The 14,871-nt window shown below is 42.7% G+C and overlaps 1 protein-coding gene across 1 annotated transcript in view; it reads left to right on the plus strand.

Annotated features, from left to right (window-relative positions):
- NOSTRIN (nitric oxide synthase trafficking) overlaps positions 1 to 14,871 on the plus strand; it is a 30,292-nt gene that overhangs the window by 14,665 nt on the left and 756 nt on the right. The window contains exons 8-15 of the mRNA XM_081923765.1: positions 908 to 1,033; positions 3,557 to 3,655; positions 4,549 to 4,674; positions 8,578 to 8,686; positions 11,023 to 11,111; positions 11,879 to 12,001; positions 13,537 to 13,651; positions 14,680 to 14,802. Of these exons, the coding sequence (XP_081779891.1) occupies positions 908 to 1,033; positions 3,557 to 3,655; positions 4,549 to 4,674; positions 8,578 to 8,686; positions 11,023 to 11,111; positions 11,879 to 12,001; positions 13,537 to 13,651; positions 14,680 to 14,802 (910 nt within the window). The remainder of the gene's footprint in view (positions 1 to 907; positions 1,034 to 3,556; positions 3,656 to 4,548; positions 4,675 to 8,577; positions 8,687 to 11,022; positions 11,112 to 11,878; positions 12,002 to 13,536; positions 13,652 to 14,679; positions 14,803 to 14,871) is intronic.

The following is a 14,871-nucleotide window of genomic DNA, read 5'->3' on the forward strand; positions in this document are numbered from 1 at the left end:
CCAGATTACCTGCCTACAACCATGTGGGTTGTGTGTAAGAGAATGGGTGTCCCCAGGAAAATTCCCAGTGTCCCCTGGGCCAAGAGCATTAGGTCACATGATGCAGTGCAATCTCCTCCACAGTAGAAGCTAAAGTAGATGACAAATCATGAAAACAGTGTGGCGGCATGGTTAGAGGGCTGGACTAGGTCCAGAGAGACCCAGATTCCATACACTTCAACATTTCTCTGATGAAAATTGGGGCATCCAATTTTTTAAAATAATAATCATAATAATATAATACCCCACCCATCTGACAGGGTAGCCCTGACCACTCTGGATGGCTTCCAACATACGTATATAAAAACATACTGAAACATTAATTATAAGATCAGTTGTCCTCACTATCCTCCCTCCTTTCTTCTTCCCCAATCAAATCCACGCTTGATGGTGAAGCTCCATACATGACCTTGGGTCAGTTACTATCTCTCTCCCCAGCTTATCTCATAAGGTTTTTATGAGAATAAAATGGTGGACAAGAGCCATGTGTGAGGTTATTGAATTGAACGTTGGGCTATAAAAGTAGTAACGATAATAACAGCCTACTTTTCTGAAGCATTGGTCCTGCCAGGCTGCTAGATAAAATGACAAGAGTCAATCTATTAGGTGTCTTTGAGGGGGGAGGGTGACTTTCAGCATTGTGAAGCAAAGACTCATGATTTGCTACACACAAAACACAGTTTTCTGCATGTTGTCATGCACATAGCACACTGTTAAGCTGTTGGCCTTACCTCTCCTGACCTCACAGGTGCATAAATAGAAGATAATTTGCCCCTTCCAACACAGCTATGAGAACAATGCCTCTGGTGGGAGAAGTCAATCATCTTTCTCTTTTTTTAAACAACTTGCATTTATATTTTCATTTCAGTTGCTCAGAAACCTGGAAAAATCTGCGACAAAACTGGCAAAGGACGATGAAGATTACTATGACAAGAATCTAGCCGCCTGTAAAACTAGGTTGAAATGGGAAAGCACTTTAGAAAATTGCCACCAGGCAAGTCGTTTGAGGTTCTTTTCTTGTGCTGTTGTACATTTTCATTCTGACACTTCCCCTTGAATATAAACAAGCCTCATTTCTGCACTGCCATCCATTTTTTATTTTGATTTGCAATTCAGTGAGAACAGTGAGGTACCTCCTGATTTACAGCTGTGTGTTTGAGAAGGGGAAGGGGGGGTGGGAATCAAGGTCCTGGGAGCAGAGGACTACTCTTGGAAGTTATAAACATTAAAGGGAGGAGCTGCAGATCAAAATGCAGCTCAAGATTTGAGCACATGTTCTGCAAGCAGGACGGTTCCAGGTTGAGTTCCCCAACTCTACAACTAGAAAGGCCTCAGGCTGGAGCCATTTAGAATAGACAACTCCAGGTGAATCAGACCAGAACTCAGAGGTATGCCCAAGGCTCCATCTCTGGCATATCTCCAGAGAAGGCTGTATAAAACCCTGGAGCACTGCTGACGTGGCATATCCTCAGAATGACACAGCTTCATATGTTTGTGCATGCATTTGTCACCCCATGCTAGCATAGCAAATCGTCCCGGGGAATAAAAAAGTCAGCCCTGCAACATCCACTGAAATTGCTTGATGATGATGATGATTTTGTTATTTATGTCCTGCCTAACTGGCTGGGTTTCCCCTGCTTCTCTGGGGCTGCTTCTACAGTGGTACTTCGGGTTACATACACTTCAGGTTACAGACGCTTCAGGTTACAGACTCCGTTAACCCAGAAATAGTACCTCGGGTTAAGAACTTTGCTTCAGGATGAGAACAGAAATTGTGCTCCGGTGGCACCGCAGCAGTGGAAGGCCCATTAGCTAAAGTGGTGCTTCAGGTTAAGAACAGTTTCAGGTTAAGAACAGACCTCTGGAACGAATTAAGTACTTAACCCGAGGTACCACTGTATTTCCTAGTTTCTTAAGGGAAGATATCCCTTTGGCACCAGCACACCAAGCAATTTAATCTAGCCTTGAAATTGCTTGATTCTCACCCATCTCAAAAGGGTGGAGGCTCACACAGAGCCCCAGTTTGCACCTAACCGTAAGCGAAGCTTTATGAAGAAGCAAACATTTGGGCTCCTGGAGAGGAGATCTCAGCCTCTTTGCTGGTGATCCCTGGTCATTTTTGCTGCTGCTTTGAGCTCAGCTATACTTTGGCCTAGTGTGTTGCCTGGGGGTGGAAAACAGCACTCACTGCCATGACTATGACGCGGTGTGGGAGGAGAGAGGCTCAGAAGCGTCACTGAATGTGACCCATGGGGTCAGTGTGGACGTTTACCCCCCATGGCAAAATCTGTAGATCCAACAAAGTCGCAACATCTGGTTTGTCATAGACAACGTTATAATCTGACTTGAAACGTAATGAAATGTAATTCATCAAAGAGGCTTTTTAAAGAAACACCCTCCCACCCCCAAAAAAGCACCAGCATCAACAGATTGGCCATAAATTTCATACTCAATCATTTTTTTTCTAGAAGCAGAAATTTAATTAAACGCTGTTAAGCATCACCACCTCCACAGAGTTACTGTATTTTTAATCACATGCTGAGTTCTGCTCCAAGCCTTTTAGCATTCTTCAGCTAAAGGAACACCTACATAAAAGAGACGAAGGGTGCAATGCAGCCAAAGCAAAACACTTTTAAAACTAGTTGATTTCAGTGGAGGGAGAATCATGCGCTTCACATGTGTACCTATGGCTGTTTGGGTACATCCTTTCCACTCACTGGGGTCCTAAGTACCTGTGCGATGTAATGAGTAGGTTGATAGTAGGGATGTGGGTGGCGCTGTGGTCTAAACCACTGAGCCTCTTGGGCTTGCCGATCAGAATCCCTGCAATGGGGTGGGCTCCTATTGCTTTTCCCAGCTCCTGCCAACCTAGCAGTTTGAAAGCACGCCAGTGCAAGTAGATAAACAGGTATCACTGCAGAGAAGGTAAATGGTGTTTCCGTGCACTCTGGCTTCCGTCACAGTGTTCCGTTGCGCCAGAAGCAGTTTAGTCATGCTGGCTATGTGACCTGGAAAGCTGTCTGTGGACAAATGCCGGCTCCCTCGACCTGAAAGCGAGATGAGTGCCGCAACCCCATATTCGCCTTTGACTGGACTTAACCATCCAAGGGTCCTTTACCTTTACCTAGGTTGATAGTACAGTGGTACCTCGGGTTACATACGCTTCAGGTTACAGACTCCTCTAACCCAGAAATAGTACCTCGGGTTAAGAACTTTGCTTCAGGATGAGAACAGAAATTGCGCTCCAAATAATAGTTCTAGCATGACTAGAAACCATGGAAGGAAATTGCAGGGCAGGTTTTGGGGGACATACTAGGAACACTTCCTATTGGTAATGCTGTTCAGCAGTGGAGCAGATTGTCTTGGGATGTGGTGGGTTCTCATTTGCAGGAGCTATTTTTGCATAGTCTGGATTGGGGACGGGGTTCCTCTGGTGGCTCTGTGTGCAGCAGACCAATCTAATCCTTGCAGATTGCCCATTTTGTGTGGTAATGGCTTCCTCCCTTCCTTTAAACAGAGCATCCTAGAACTCGAAAAGGAGCGACTGCATCTTCTGTGCAATACATTAAATTGTTACAGCCAGCATCTTTCTAGTTTGGCACAGAACCTAATTGCGGTATGTAATATTAGGATTTTTCACCTCCAGTGGTTAGAAAGTTCGTTTTTAAAAAGGAACTGTTTCCAGTTCAAGAACGTTGTTTTTCAAAATGAACTGGTTCAGTTCCAGTTCATCCAAATGAACCTTTTAGTTCATAAAAAGTTTGTCCTTGCCATACATTTCTTCAGCATTCAGAATGTCACCAGCCAGTATGCTGAACCAAAGTCCAAAAGCAAATCGGAGGCCACACACAAGTAATAAGATGTCTGACAGACAGAACGTAAGCAGGTTAAACTTTCCCCATAATTGTATTTCCATAATAGAAGACTTACTCTGTTTTATTTCTGCCACCTACACAGCTGTTAGAGGCACAAAGCACCACTGTTGCTAAGGAATCCGAAAGAAGGAATGTGAGGCATTTCTCTCTTCTAACCTGAATAGCTTGCAGCAAGAAGTACAGGCCCAGGAACAGGTGCAGGAAATGCCTCACATTCCTTCTGATTCCTTAGCAACAGTGGCTGACTTAGTGTCTTTAGCAATAGCCTAATAAGCCTTAGACCGTTCCTGCCACATTTAGCTTTGCAACTTTCTTTAGAAATGTTTAGTTGATTTTTTTTTTTAAAAAAATGAAAGTTAAGAGTCTGGGCCTCCTGCTGGAGGATGGCGAGGGCAAAAGTAATGAACATGAAGATGAACTATAAATCATTCAAAGTTCTACCCCCAAACTGAACTTTATTCACCTTTAGAACACCTGACATTTACAAGTACTACTTTCAGGTGTAGTTCAGAGATTTTTGAACTAGTTAGTGAACTTTGTTCAATGGGACTAGTTCATTCCAAGCGCTGTTCACTTCCATCTAAATGCTATTAGAACTTATTTTCATAATGAATCTTGTTTGTCCTTATTCTAGTGCCACACAAGGCTTCATAATGCGGTCAGTGAAGTTGATGCACACAAGGACACACAGATGTTAGGAGAAGAAATGTCCGTGCCTGCTACAGAGACCAAGCTGGAGCTGTTATTAACAGACTATTATGTGAGTGCACTACTGAGATGTTTGTCATCATGACGGGCAATGTTTGTATGGCAATAGGAACTGCCTGCTAGGGCTGGGCGATTTATCGATATATCGTTCAAACCCAGTTTGAAGTCCATATCGTGATATCGGTTTCATAGTTTTTGACCTGACAATATATCGTGAATAAGGATGTTTGTGTGTGTGCTATGTATGGAACCAACCAATGCTTCTCTTGATTCCTGCAGCCCGTTAGCTCTGCTGGCTCAGCTCTCCCCCGCCTCCTTCAGGGAGCAACGAATCACAAGAGCAGTGGCCGGCGAAAACCACATTGCAGTAAAAACTGAAGCCAGCCTGTGCCTCTACGTAGCTCCATCTTTATTTCAGACATCGTAACATATCAGTATATCGCAATGTTTTGCCAATGCTATATCATGATGTTGAAAGCAAAATATCGCCCAGTACTACTGACTGCTGTAGGAACCTCTGGAGGAAGTGTAATGGCATGCCTCTTGGTGCATTCTGTGTAAACTATAAAACTGAGAGCCAGCTACCCAGTGGTAGGCAGGTTTTGCTCTGATTTCACCAGTGTCTAACTGCGGCACTTTACTTTCCCTGTCAGGGTGAATGACACAATTTGGCAGAAAGTAAATGGGGGAAACAATTAATATGGGAACTGAATAGATTTCTTGCCATCCGTGATCCCATTTCTCAAGATTGCTCCCATCTGCATACCTCCAGCCTCTTCTGTTCCTTAGGACTGCTCTTGCGTGTTGAGTTCCACAGTGCCACCCCCCAAATAATTACACACTTCACACATCAATTTTGTTTAAGGTTTTTGGCATAGTTTTGGCCACAACTTTTTATTCAAAATACAAAAATTGTGAGTGGTTGCTTAGGCATTGGTTATGACTATCTGTCCTGGCCCTCAAGGACAGAGCTGGCCCTTCCGGACTCCACCGGAAGCCAGCGTGGGAAACAAGTATTGGATGAGAAGTGAGGCTGGGAAACAGACCCTCGCTTCACACCCTCATGTTCCGGTGGGGCTTGCACGGCCCAAGTCCGGCTCCACGGACAAGGACGAAAGAATGGCAAGCCCCTGGATTCCTTTAACGGAATTCCCTTTCCGCATCATTTGGAGGGATAGGCACTTACCCCTCCAAGCACCAATTAACCAATGCCTAACCGCCAACCTTACAAGTTGTGACGATTTGCTACGCAGTAGGCAAAAACCAAATGGCACCAGCCAATCTGCCAGATGGCCAAATTCCTACCAGGCCCCCGCTCCAAGGCAAACGACCCCATGACAGGCATAGCAAGGTTAAGCAATCAACTTAAATAAAAACCCCCCTATTAAAGGGAGGGAGGGCGGGTGATCCGATGCAAAACGGCCAAGAAGGACATCCCCACGTCTGGCACATCTATTTATAGCTTCTGACTCCTCCTCCGAATTGGTAGCAATCAAATTCCCCCAGCAACCCAATTAACCCTTAAGGCCAGGGTTGCTGACAATTTGCCTAGTCATGGGAGGGCGGCCTGTTCCCCAACCGCAACACGTGCTCTCTGCTAGGGAGAACACGCTTTACCATGTGTGTTGGCCCGTTCAAGTGTACGATTAGCCCACCAGTACTTTGGTTGCCGAGATGGCCATGCTGGCCCTGTAGTCCAGTGGTAGAGCATCTGTATTGCACAGGTTCAATTTCTGGCATCTCCAGCTAAGGATGAGAATGTCCCCTGTCTGCAAACCTGGGCACCCTCAGCCAATCATTTGTGGGCAAAACTGAGCTAGATCGTTCTATGGTCTGACCTAGTACAGGGCAGCTTCTCAAGGTCCTATGCTGGCATGCTAACATTGCATATGAATAAACCATGGTACGTGCATTTTACTGTGACTGAGCACAAACGGAATATTCAGGCTTTACCTATGGCCCACATCTTGTAAAAATCAGGAGTGTGTTGCAAGAGTGGGACAAAACATTGAGAAGCGGTTTGTGTATTAATAAACAGATACTATGGAAATATTGATCTACAGGTTGCAAATAGGTTTGTGATTACCTGAACACTGTTTTGTTCTCTCTTGCAATAAATGCCATTGCAACCATGTTCAGCTCATAATGCAAGTTCTAAATTAACACCCCAATTGTAGAGCATCTGAAGCAGCCAAGCCACATTCAAGATCCTTAAAAGGGCTTGTAATATTTTGGCGCCACTACTGTTTTTGCTTCACAAAGGGCTGATCACAAATCAACGGGTGCTGCCAGTGCTTTATCCACACAGAGGAAGCAGTTGACATAAATCAGAAACTAAGGTCCACAGAGCCAAAAGCCACAGCGGGTGCCTTCTTGACTATTATACTTTCTCTGTGACTGTCTATATGGGGGAATCCAACATCATGCAATTACTAAGCTATAATACAATAGCAACAGAGAGCTGCTTTTTCAGCACTGTCGCTTTGCACGCCACTTAATCACAAGGTTTTATTGGCACAGCAATTATGCTTATGCATTGCAAAAGCACAATATGATAAGCAGAACTGGAGTATCCAAATAATGGATCTGGATAAGCTTATTGTCTGTAACTATTATTATTCAACTGAGCTGGGAACATATTTCAATTTTTTATGTGTCAAAGACTTTGTGGGGGAAACTGTAGGGCTGTGTTCACATGTACACACACACACACACACACACACACACTGGGCATCAGAATTCCAAGGTAATTACCCTGTTCATTAGTTTTGGGGGCCAGACAGAATCAGAGGTGTGTTAAACCTTTCACTGATTTTTAACGAACCTTCTTTCAAATCATCTTTCTGATAATATCCATGCTTGTGCATAATTTCATAGAATGTCTGCTTCTTCTGACGTACTACCCTTGCTTTGTTGCACCATAAAACTAACATTTCAAGATAAAGGGAAAGGAAGTTCTGCAAAAGGAACATTTGTATGCTACCTCACATTGTTCTGTTACTAGAAATGGCGATTTGCCGAGCGACTCATAATATTGCTGCATGCGTGCAATCAAATTATTTCATATTGAGAATAATAATTTAGCACAATCCAATATTGACTAAATAACACTATTTGATATATTCTAACTGCATTGCTTGGGGCCTGGAGACTTGAGTAGGGATCAGGAATTGAAAGCCCCAGGGCAAATCTGTAATATTCTAAGTAGGACCAGCTTGCCCCAGTTGTCAATGTGGAGGGCAAAAAGATTGAGTGCAGGACAGTTGATGCCTGTGGGCAACAGAACATCCCAATAAGTCTACTTTAGAAAAATGTTGGGCCTGGTCTGTTACCTTTTACCACCTCTGCTAAGTGGCCCTCTCAGAAAACTAGAGTCTTGGACAGAATATACAGGTTAGTTTAGTGCTTGCTAATCTCTACTGCCTTCCCCTGTGATTGCCAGAATACCATGAGACCCATAAATTCTGGCTGATAGGACATTCACCTTCCTTTTCTAAGAAAATGCTCTCGGGGTCTAAGTGCTTTGATGGATTGCTGCCTTGCCTTAGAATCAGAGAATTGTAGAGTTGGAAGGGACCACAAGGGACCATGTATTCCAGCTCCCTGCAGTGCAGGAATCTTTGCTCAACTTGTGGCTCAAGCCCACAACCCTGAAATTAAGAGTTGTATGCTCTACCAACTGAGCTCAGTGTTCCTTTTTTAAATCTGAGACTAAATACTGAAACATTTTGTGGTGCATGAAGCCACAGTGAAGTAAAAAATGTTGTCACTTGGACTTGATTTGTGCAGACCGTGCCAGTGTCAACACTCAATGTGTGCTTGAGTTTAGAGTAGTACCAAATGCAGGCTTCATTGTACTTCTGCACTTCTAATAAACACCTTCCTGCTTGGATGCATTTTTTCTTTTCCATTTGAACTGCATGTCTAAAACGTGGGTTTATTTTCCTGCAAAAAGGAGGAAGATGCTACAAGCCTCATCGAAAAAGAGAGGAGACAGGCTTCCATCAAAGCCAAAGTACTACGTGTTCAAAAGGACTTGGAGAAGGCGTTACAAGACAAAGCAGGTGCCTTGAAACGCCGCCTGTATGCCTTGATATATTGAGTATTACCATTCAATCCCTGACATTGCTTCTAGAGAAAACTGGCCTAGACAAGAGTCCATAGATTGATAGACTAAAACCAATTCCCCTGGAATTGAAGACAAATGTGTAAGGAAGCTATGTGCATTGTTAGCCCTTCAACACACAGCTTATTTACCTATAAAGGTAAAGGTACCCCTGCCCGTACGGGCCAGTCTTGACAGACTCTGGGGTTGTGCGCCCATCTCACTCTAGAGGCCGGGGGCCAGCGCTGTCTGCAGACACTTCCGGGTCACGTGGCCAGCGTGATGAAGCTGCTCTGGCGAGCCAGAGCCACACATGGAAACGCCATTTACCTTCCCGCTATAAAGCGGTCCCTATTTATCTACTGGCACCCGGGAGTGCTTTTGAACTGCTAGGTTGGCAGGCGCTGGGACCGAGCAACGGGAGCGCACCCCGCTGCAGGGATTCGAACCGCCGACCATGCGATCGGCAAGTCCTAGGCACTGAGGTTTAACCCACAGCACCACCCGCGTCCCTGTTATTTACCTATACTTATTTATAAAACTTCTTACCTGCCCTTCAGCATAAGATTCCGGGGTGGAGTTACAATAACAGAATATACAGTTATAAAAACAGATAAAACCATTACAATTATAATGCACACAAAAGTGTTCCAAATGGAACAGTGCAGCGTACAAAACAGTATGAGATGGTTCCACAAAACAGCTTAATTTTCAAAGAGCAGGGGAAAGAGATCTCTTTAGCCCAATGTGAGAGCTGTACAATGAAGATGCTAGATGCATCTCTGTGGGGAGGTGCAGTCGTACCTTGGTTGACAAACACTTTAGCTCCTGAATGTGGGAATGTTTAGGGATGCGGGGGAGGATATATTGTCTAAGATATCCTATCCCAACTTGTCTTTACAAGTTCAACAAAATCAGCAGAGTTAACATTCCCCTTTTTTAAACCCACGCACAGCAGATAGCTTGCTCAGACTCGTTAAGAGTCTCTGTAAATATTTCCTTGTATTTTTCCTGTTTAATCCCTCCTAAAATAAGATGCTATGCAGTCTTCTGTAAAGTATAAAACACTTACAAGTAAATCATCTGTTCACACAAAGGTACCCATAAGGCAGACTTTTAAAAGGTTATAACATAGTTTAAATGTGGTGACTATCTCCTTATGAGAGGAAGCCCCCCCCCCTTTATTCTCCTGGCCTGGAGGCAAGGGTGCATCTTAGTAGTGCTGATGACATTGATAGAAACAAGATGATCGCCAGCCTGTCATTCTTTTCTACTTCAGGAGAGGCCACACCCATCTCGTTACACATAGGAAGTTTCAGTCCTGGAAAGCAGGACGTTCTGGCTGGAGGACTGAGACAACCTTCATCTCTACTCTAGCAATGTTGTGTTTGACTGCATTCTTACATTCCACACTGAATGCCGCAAACCTGGGAGTGTTCTGGTTTGTGAATGTTCTTTTGGAAGCTGAATGTCCGGCAGGGCTTCTGCGGCTTCCAATTGGCTGCAGGAAGGTCCTGCAGCCAATCAGAAGCCTTGCCTTGGGAGTCTAACGTTTTGGAAGTCAAATGGACTTCCAGAACGGATTCCGTTTGGCTTCCAAGGTATGACTGTATATAATTTTGGAGCTGCCACAGAAAAAAGCCTTCTCAGGCTGTCATTCCTCATACTTCTGATGTGTTTCAACAAAAAGGGCCAGTAGGGATGGAGATGGTATTTTGTATATTTGGGGCCTAAGCCATTTAGGGTTTAAAACACTTGAATTGGTTTGGAAACAACTGGCAACCTGTTGCATCTTCCGTGGTGGATAGCGAGCAAATGAAAGCAAACAATAAATGCACGAGTCACCCTTTGCTAACAGAGGAATTGCCCACTTAATAGTCCAGGTTGGCTAGCCTCTTCCTTCTTGCCATTTTGAAAGTTAATAAAGGCAGTATTGAATTTAGGTTAATTTGTTCTCCTTGAACAGTTGATCATCTTGGGTCCTCCAGATGACTGCTATTGCTGCGTCTTTTATTACCTTGTCTGCTTTATCACAATATGATTGTACACCACTTTGTGGCCTATTGAGCCAAAAAGCAGCTCTTAATTTTTTAATATAAATAAATATGTCCTGGGAGTTTTCTAATGGCACTATAACGCTTTACAGTTGATTTCCAGAAACATTTTATGAAGCATTTGTTTTCCAGAGACATATGCATGAAAGATTAGTAAATGTTCTGTGTGGGGGGAAAAACACCATAGTACAGATTGTTTAATCTTTTATAAATGGTTATTCATTCAATATTCTTTTTAAAGGTCTGGAACGAATGCTTAACGCTTATACGGAATCTCCGCAGTTCTCAGATGCAAAGAATCAGAATGATATCACTGAGCAGCTTGATGAGGTAACATTTTTTGACTGTAATCTGTAAATTAGTTTTATACCATCTTTTTAAGCCTGGGCTTAATTTGTTCATTTCAAATCCAGCTTTCACTAATATCTAATGCCCATGCCTCAAACAATCACTAGAAAATCAACTGGGCAGGTTTGGAATAGAATAACCTGCCAAATTGGGTGTGATTTATTTTAGGACAAGAGACAATAAGAGAAGTACTATAGTACATTTTAAACTGGAAGTCTGATTGTGTGTGTGTGTGTGTGTGTGTGTGTGAACTAGTGATGGTACAGAAATTTGTTTCAGTTTGCATTTAAAGGTGAACCTATGTAATCTGCATTTTCCAAAACAGGATGTAAACCAAAACACATCCATCCTTCAAAATTCACTTCTCTAAATTATGGCAATGCAACCAAATCATGTGGACAAAAATTCATATATGTAAGTAGGATAAAGTGTGCTTACAAATGCATATATTACTGAAAACAATATATAAAAAATAATATTGGAGGAATTGCTTTGCAAGAAAATATCTTTTAACAGGCAAGTTTGCAAACAAACATGAGTGTATTAGGAAAAATGTGCAAACATGTGAAAATGTGGAGAACTGAACTGAACATAGATTGGAAAAAAGGGGAAACGAAGGGAAATCAAAATTGCGATTCACCCATCCCTAGGGTCAACTCCTGCCCCCACCTGAAATCAACATGAAGCAAAATACCATTTTACTAACAGTATTTTTATTTTATTTTTTTAAAAACTATATGTATTACTAGACATCTCTGAAAGTTATCCTTCTGCATGCAAACCACTTCAAGCTGGCGACTGTGCTTGCAGAAATTGAGCAGATGCCCAAACCAGTCGAACCCAGGAACTGCATTTCAAAATGGAAGGAAAAGGTACTATTGAAGGGTTCTGGCCTGTGTCAAAGCACTTTTAGGGAACATGTGTGAGGCTAATTTGGAGGATATGTTTTTACAGCCCAATCCCACAAACTATTACAGCCTTCTGTACATCCTGGTTCTTTCACCTGCCATTAGTGGGACCAGTATGTCATTGCTGGTAAGAGCATACATTTGGGAAAGATGATGATGATTATTATTATTATTACAATAGAGCTAAACAAAAGCTTTTAATTACTCTTCAAAGTACCATATTTTTCGCCCCATAGGACGCTCCCCGTCACCAGCCTCCAGATCGGGTCGGGAGACAGCGGGAAAGAGGGAGGTCATTTTTCCACTGGAAATTTTGCCTGCTAGAGCTGAGTACAGGGGATAATTATAAAAAACAATTTAGAATCATAGAATGGAAGGGATCCTGAGGGTCAAGTCCAGCTATGACCAAACTTGTTAGCTAGGGATGATGGGAGTTGTAGTCCAAAAACACTTGGAGGGCCAAGTTTGTCCACCACTGGTCTAGTCCAACCCCTTGCAATGCAGGAATGTCAACTAGATCAAACATGATAGATGGTCATTCAACCTCCGCTTTAAAACCTCCAAGAAAGGAGAGACCACTACCTCTCAGGGCAGTCTATTCCACTGTTGAACAACTCTGTCAGAATGTTATTCCTGATTTTTAGTTGGAATCTTTCTTGTCACTTCAATCCATTGATTCAGGTCCTACCCTCTGGAGTAGAAAACAAGCTTGTTCCCTCTTCCATGTGACAGCCCTTGAGATATTTGAAGATAACTATCATATCTCCTCTTTACCAGGCTAAACATACCCAGCTCCTTCAACCATTCCTCATAAGGCTTGGTTTCCAGACCCTTGATCATCTTGGTCACCCTCCTCTGCACAAATTCCAGTTTGTCAATATTCTGTTTAAACTGGAGTGCCCAGAACTAGACACAGTAGTCTGACCAAGGCAAAATAGAGAGGGACTATTACTTCCCTTGATCAGGACACTATACTTGTTGATGCAGCCTACAATAGCATCAGCATTATTTATTTAGCTGTTGCATCACTCGGTTGACTCATGTTAAGTTTGTGGTCTACAAAGATCCCTAGATCCTTTTCACATGTACTACTGGCAACTTCAAAAGTGATAAGGGATATAGTTTATTAGTGTTACTTCTAAAGATGCAGACTTATTATGAACAGAATCCTGTGGAAAGCTGCTTCATGTAAGAAAATATAACTGTTTGTCTGGGGTTTCTCTGCAGTAACCACCATAACATATGGAGGGGGAGACTATCAAAACATATCTTAGCAATTGAGGAAGAGTGAAATAGCCAACATTTGTTCAGAGTATGCAAATGCTTACATGTTTACACTTAGCTATATTGGTTTAGCATTATGTGCAAACTGCATCCCTGTGTTGTTCAAGTATATTTATTTTCACGTGCCTTTAGGTACAGTACTTTTGCCCAAAACAATTCAATTTTTAGCATTTCTCCTGTTAACAATGTTTTTTTCTTTCCACCAAAACTGTTAGGACTGTGTGCATCACTCTGTGGCAATCACCTGCCCTGTTAAGAAGAAACGTTTTAAGCAAACTTTGAGCACAGGGGCCACCAGTGAAGAAGGAATTAACAGAAGTTGTCCACCAGGTAAGGACACAATCCATTGCAGGATCAGCATGTGAAGTCTAGGGTTCTCTTCTCTCTCATAATCACATAGTTGGCAAAATGGCTGCCATTCTGGTACAATGGTACCTCAGTTTTTTAACGTCTCCGTTGACGAACATTTCGGTTTTTGAATACTGTAAACCTGGAAGTAAACGCTTCAGTTTTCGAACATGCCTCGGAAGTTGAACATGTCACACGGCTTCCGCTGAGTGCAAGATTCTGAGGCCTAGCTGTTGGCTATTGAGTTTTCGGTTTTCAAACGTTTCAGAACTTGGAACAGTCTTCCAGAATGGATTACGTTAGAAAACCGAGGAAGCACTGTAACAGTAGGAAGCTGAGGAGCAAGTGAGAAAGCTAGTAAGATGTCTCTCACAGTTTCGGTACAAATTAAAAGCATAAAAAGCAGCTGAGCCTGCTGGCAGCTCAAATATTGTGTTAGTAATGATGATGATGATAATTTTATTATTTGAACCCCACCCATCTGACATAATAAAACATTAAAAAGCTTCCCTATACAGGGCTTCCTTCAAATCTTCTAAAGAATAATAATAGGGTTATTCTTCCCTGTTCCTCCGTGGTGAGGCTCTGCATCTTCTGAGTGCTTGCCACCCTCCAGTCCTTCAAATTTATCATGATGGTGGGAAATGGGGCTGTCAGGTTCTAGAAATACGCACGTACAGCTATATAGTATGGGTACATTTTCTGTCCAGAAGCAAATAATGCTCCCTTCAAAAAGGGAAAACAGCAGTACAACTGCCAGGCCAAAATGGAAACTATAATCAAACATCAGTTTTCTTAAATAATTTAAAAGGGGTCAACATACCTAAAATGGAACAAAATACACCTGGCCCTTCAGATCCAAGCTATTTTCAAATTTCTCCATCTCAAAAAATTAATTCAGGAGCTATACCTGGGTTGTTGTTGTTGTTTTAAAAGAGCTAGTTATTATCACAAGACTGTATTTGTTATAGCCTGCCGTAAATATTATCACTTTTGTCCAAACTTTCCAGTAGCTGTTAGCAATTCAAAGCCAACAGCTCTACCGCCAGAGAATGGTGATTCAGTGTATGGAACTTGTACAGCTTTATATGATTACCACGCTGAAAGGGAGGACGAGCTCTGCTTGAATAAAGGTAACGGTAACATTTTCCCTCCTCTAATCTCAGTGTAAGAGAAAAGTCCCACTGGATCAGACCCAAAGC

This window comes from Podarcis melisellensis, assembly GCF_964234715.1.
Source record: "Podarcis melisellensis genome assembly, chromosome: 1".
NCBI lineage: Eukaryota > Metazoa > Chordata > Lepidosauria > Squamata > Lacertidae > Podarcis > Podarcis melisellensis.